Here is a 5,815-nt window from a genome sequence, read left to right on the forward strand (position 1 = left end):
ACATCATGGCAAATCTCTTTTTGTTGATACACATGTGATCAATTTGATTTTCTGTCACATAGTCTAGTGATCTCCATGTGGTTTTATGAATATCCTGGTTGTGGAAGATGCTTCCTCCTATGACAAATTGATTGAGGGCACACGAGTCCAAAAATCGTTCACTGTTGTATGATATTTCTGTGCTCCATTTTTAATTAATGGTATGGTTCATCTGACTACAGAGTTGACATTGCTTCTGTATTTTTTACATAGTTGATGTGTCATACACCGGTATGATTGTTTCAATCTTATTTCTTTGACTATCATATGTTGACTGTTTGTGTGTTTTCTTAAGTTTGTTGTTTAATTTGATGTAATGTATCACATTGATTATCTCCTTGGTCTCACTATTAATGGACTCAGTAAGTAGGGAAGACAAGCTATCAACCAAAATACTCGATCGACACCAACCGGAGAAGGTCGTTGCTTTGGTTTAATTCATTTTTTGTGATGTGCCTCTGAGTTTTCATGGGTTAAGAGCGGTTTTAACGAGAGGGCCTTTTATCATTAGAAATCTAATCAACATATCAACGCAACAATAAAGTTCACAACATTTGGTATCTCAGATTGATAGGGGCTATCGATTGTTAGTTTTCCGGTACAATGAAGAAGTCACTAAAATACTAGAGAAAGTAATCAATTGTATAATGTTTTGCAACCAATTGTCATTAAGAGGTCATGATGAGAAGCAAGCATCTTCAAAGAAGGTCCCTTTTCTAAACTTTATTGGTTCTGTATTCAATCTGATCAAATTGAAGATGATAGCAAATTCAACAAAAAAAGCCATTGAGAACCTTGAAAGTATCAAAGAAAGGCGGCTTCAATTCCATTAAGATTAGAAACATGTTGGTTACTTTGCAGTATATAATATTGTTATCAATAATTCTAAACTAAGAAGTTTCATGTGTTGAATCTTGACATTGATTTTCAGCACCTTTCTTGCTTAAAATCCGTCACGCACGCTGCTATCTGTCATGTTCGAAAACAGTACACTAACACGAAACGAATTAACATATCGTAGTAAGGGTTGCTAAGACTTTTTAATACCCTGTAGTGGAAAGAAAAAGATTCAGGTGAATATTCCCTAATATGATCATAACATATCCAAGGTAGCAAAGCGGAGCAATTAAAATGTAATAAATACTATTTATTCATTACATGCATACTACAATTTATGGAGCTCTTATGAATGTGATTTTTGAAGTGATTTATAATTTTGGAGATTTCCTCTCGTAGTTAATACGACGTAATATTCTGTGTCGCAATTGGTTATTATTCTCTTCTTAAAAGCGGTCTCAAATGGTGCCAGTTTATAGCTTGATCAAATCCGACATCGAAAGGGTTGTGGTCCACTTTTTATTTAAATCGTGTAACATGAAACAATTAAATTACAAATCAATCATGGCCAATGTTCGACAAGAGTGTTATAAAAAGTTTGTAACGTTCGATTATGGAGGTTAGTTACAAATAATAATAAAATGGTAAAAATGATGATGAATCTCTAAATTGGATTATCATGGAAAAAATAAGTTCTGATAAACCTTCTCCTTGAACTTTTATGAACGTCTGAAGATGTGTTTCAATGAGTGATTAGATCAAATTGAAAACAGGACGTACTATGTAATACTGGCTGGTAAAATGATCAAGAAAGGAGTGTAAAGAGAAAATTTATAGAACAAGAAAACTTGGCACTGAGTAATTTCCGATCTCCTCCCACACAAGACGGCTTCCTTCGCTAGGTCACGTGACTTGGGGCCAAATTTATCTACCGGTTAAGGAAGTAAAACTTGTGTGGCTAAAAGCAATAAAGGCATCTGTGATCTATTGCCTCAATACAGTATTATACTTTTGTGAACCAAACTCAGAAAATTGAAAATACATAAAATCAAAAAGGTTAGAAGTACTAAATTTCAGATTGAAGAAATTTTAGAGAATACATCCACTCTCATCAACAGGGCATATTAATCTAAATTATATTTCTGAATTCAAACAATTAAATCAATTTTCAGAATAGAATCTGGTTCTCCCCAACAAAATACCGGTTGAGGTAGTGGGTCCCAATTTGTCATTATACGGATGACTACCCTAAGCAAACCATTATATATCTCAAGAATACTGTCAAACCAACAAATCTCATCTTTCTCATTCATAGAGTACTATTTATAACGGCAATTCTTTAGGTAGAATCTAAAAAGTCGAGAAATGAGGGCGTATCCCTTTTTTTACCCGTCGTTGTATCGCTGTGGGATGAAGAATGTATTTGAGTAGGTATTAACTATTTTGATACGGTTTACATTTTGCAGCTTCTGACAGTTCAGTATATATTTTTACAGCAGAAAGGACACCTAACAGGCGACGGACTCTATTTTAGAAATTGTCTACTATGCAGCTTGCTAGAAGAATAGTTAAAGGACTGTAAATCGGCCTGTGCATTGCGATTTTTAATGCTTTATATCAATGTAATATGTAATGATTGATTTAAAAAGCGTGCAAAATCCACAAAGTGCTCTAAAGCGCTATCATACAAAGACAAAAGGTAAGACAAAACGCAAATACTATTGTTACTCAAAAGTCTGCCTGACAAGGTATGTTTACAAAAGTTTCCTAAAATTAGTGAACTATGGGGCTTCTTTAATTTTTTTCATTTAATTTGTTCCATACTTTTGGGGGCCCGACAGAAACATATTTTTTTTCAGCTGGAGATAGTTGACATATTATGGGAACATTAATTAATCGTACATTCTGGGATTGGAGAGGTCTAATAGGTGAGTATAAAATTCAATGTAAACTGGCACTTATATTTCTTTACTTATTTTAGTCAAATGGGGCAGTATAGTTTTGATCCATTTTCTAAAAAGCAAAATTATTCCCCAGTTTCTCTTCAATTAACCGTCCGTACAGGAAATTCAAATGGTTTACATGTTCTTACAACTGTTTTGATGTGATATTAAAACTAAAAAAATCTTAAGGCAAAGACTTCAAAGAGTATCAAAATACGTCATGGTTTAAGACGTTTTCAAACCTTTATAATACATGAACGTAATGATATTTGAAGCACAAGTTATTTGTTGTCAAAATAAAAAATATAAATGTTGAGCAGCATTTTAGACCTTTCCGTACGAGAATCCATTCCAGGTTTTTAAAAAAATCAATCAGTCCCATATATTCCATTTTCCATCACTTGCAATGATTGGACACATATAGAAAGATCGCCGGGATTGTATTCAGTTAGGCTGGACAATTGAATTTTGTACACAATGGCTCTCGAAGTTATATCACCATTTCGGACTCTCCAAATTCTCGTTCGGTGTTGGCTTACGGTCTCCGGCACTTTGTGGAAATTTTTAAAAAATATATTCCGTCAAAATTTAAATGAAATCACAACAAAACATACACACCACTATCATATTCCCAAAACACGGCAACACAAAATTGACTAATAATGGTGCAGTGAACACTTTTTCTGCAGAACTGCAGGGATGTTTCATTGTCTATTTGGATTATCTAGAGGTATTGTCTAATGCGATCAATAAGTCGAATATCTTTGGTCTCTGACTGAAAAATCCTGTCAAAATTCTCATTTTGTGACTCAGAGAACCAATTCCTCCATTCACCAACAGTTCCTGAAAGTAAAATTTAAAAACAAATGTATTCATAGTACTTTTGCTCAGCAATTAACTCAGCGTATAACCGAGCGTATGAAATTCAAGACACTGTAAAAAAAAACCCAAAACAAAAAAACAAAAACAAAGAGAATTATAACAACTTCATTACTTTGTACAACATATTAATGTGGACCAATTCAAAAGAATGAAGGTTAATATCACAGGGATCGGTTTGTAAAAACAAAATGGTAAAAAGTCATCTATACCATATGATGAGGTCAACACAAAAGAATTTTAGGAACATTTGATAAACTAATTTTAAAAAAATTAAAAATAAATGTTTGATTGCTTTTGTTGGACCTTTTCTCATATGGAAAATGCTCGCTGTAATCACATCACTCTGTAATCATACACGCTCTATCCTTACCTTTCCTAAATAATCCCGGGGCACCTTCATCAAAAACATATTTCATGCTTGCTAATTTCCCAGAATTTAAAGCATGACTCATTATGTGGAAGTCGGTTTTCTGGACCACGTTCAGCACGAACTCATCATGGATTTCTTTGTATCCTAAAAATTTACATAATCGTTTCACCTCCCTGACGGGGTCCTGAGGAAATTATATAAATAGTAAAAACGTAATATCGCATCATAGAGTGAAAACATTAAGGAATTACTATTATATACCGTAACAGATTCAGATGTCATTTTTTAAATCATGGTAAAACGATTTGGTTATTATTTTAGTAATAATGAGACGTTTAAAGATAATCTATATAGATTATCAGGAAAATACCTTTCAGATATGCTCATTGACAGAAATAATCTCACTGTGTTAGTCGGATTAAGTATAGAAGAAAGAGGAGATTGAGAGGAAGATGAGGGGAAGGAGGAGGAGAAGAAGGAGTGCGGTGATGGAAATTCGACAGGTATTTACACACCTTACGACGAGAGCAGCCGCAGGTTGAAATTTGTGGACAACGATTTATTCCCCCCTCTCAATGCTCATCAATCCACGCAATGGACGCAAACATTATGTCATCGTATACGATAACTTTTTTTTATCGGTGTCAACTATTGTTTGATATGTAGCTGATGCCTACATAGTTACAAAATACAAAGATAAAATATCTTCTTTCCAAATTAACCCACAAGAGCCATCTTCATTCTTTTTATTATTAATTTGGACGAATAAGGGATAAAAACTACAAAATATGACAACAAAAGTCAAAAAGTAGAACGAAGTCTCTCTCTCTCTCTCTCTCTCTCTCTCTCTCTCTCTCTCTCTCTCTCTCTCTCTCTCTCTCTCTCTTTCGCCATTATTTTCTGCAACTATTATTTCAAAAGGTATTGCCTGAGAAGTTAAAGCTCCGACGAGTTAATAAAGTGAACAATCTCCCTTCGGTCGCTCAACAAAGACAATTTCATACATGAGAATTACAAACAATAGAAGGATAATAATCATTTGCTAGAAATTATGGACACAGAAAATCACCAGATCGAATTCAACTTTAAAATGTGTTAAATCTAGATTTTATTATTTGCCAGGGCAAATGTGATGATGGAAATTCGACAGGTATTTTCCACACCTTACGACAAGAGCAGCCACATGTTTAAATTTGTGGACAACGAATTATCCCCCCTTTCGCGTTGGCACACTTATCTGTCAAAAAAGTACATAATCCCACCCGTTGACACGCTCATTACGACGGTAACTTGGCTGTCCGGCATATCTGGACAATGAAAATTGAATAAGTGTTAACATCTTGATGGACTTGAAGTGAGCTTTTATATAGCGCAATATCCACTAAAGGTGCTCAAAGCGCTTTACAAGGGATCCCTGGCCAACAGCAACACTTAACAAGTTGGACGAGACATGACGCCTTTTCGGACAGAGACAACGCTGTTGACGGTCGGGTACTCACTTTTCACCTGGGTACGGTGAGGGAATATGAGTAAAGAGTTTTTTCCAATGACTCAACTATGCCTCGCTGAACGAGGCTCGAATCCAGGACCTTCTGATCCAAAAGCTAGTGTCATACAACAAGACCACATAGCCGCACAAAAAGCACACATTATCCTTATCATAATATTGGGACATCATTACTATTAAACATATGTACATGTTTTTTTAACTCTGGAATATGGAGAGGAATTCCAGCCTGACATC

The 5,815-nt window shown here is 34.8% G+C and overlaps 1 protein-coding gene across 1 annotated transcript in view; it reads right to left on the minus strand.

Moving 5' to 3' along the window:
* Positions 1–1,060: 1,060 nt before the first annotated feature.
* LOC144967697 (sulfotransferase 1A1-like) overlaps positions 1,061–5,815 on the minus strand; it is a 100,945-nt gene continuing 96,190 nt past the window's right edge. The window contains exons 6-7 of the mRNA XM_078905238.1: positions 4,072–4,255; positions 1,061–3,662 (exon numbers count right to left, since the gene is read on the minus strand). Of these exons, the coding sequence (XP_078761364.1) occupies positions 3,544–3,662; positions 4,072–4,255 (303 nt within the window). The 3' untranslated portion in view covers positions 1,061–3,543. The remainder of the gene's footprint in view (positions 3,663–4,071; positions 4,256–5,815) is intronic.

Source organism: Berghia stephanieae, chromosome 3 (assembly GCF_034508935.2).
Source record: "Berghia stephanieae isolate SIO BIC M18660-M18661 chromosome 3, UCSD_Bste_1.3, whole genome shotgun sequence".
NCBI lineage: Eukaryota > Metazoa > Mollusca > Gastropoda > Nudibranchia > Aeolidiidae > Berghia > Berghia stephanieae.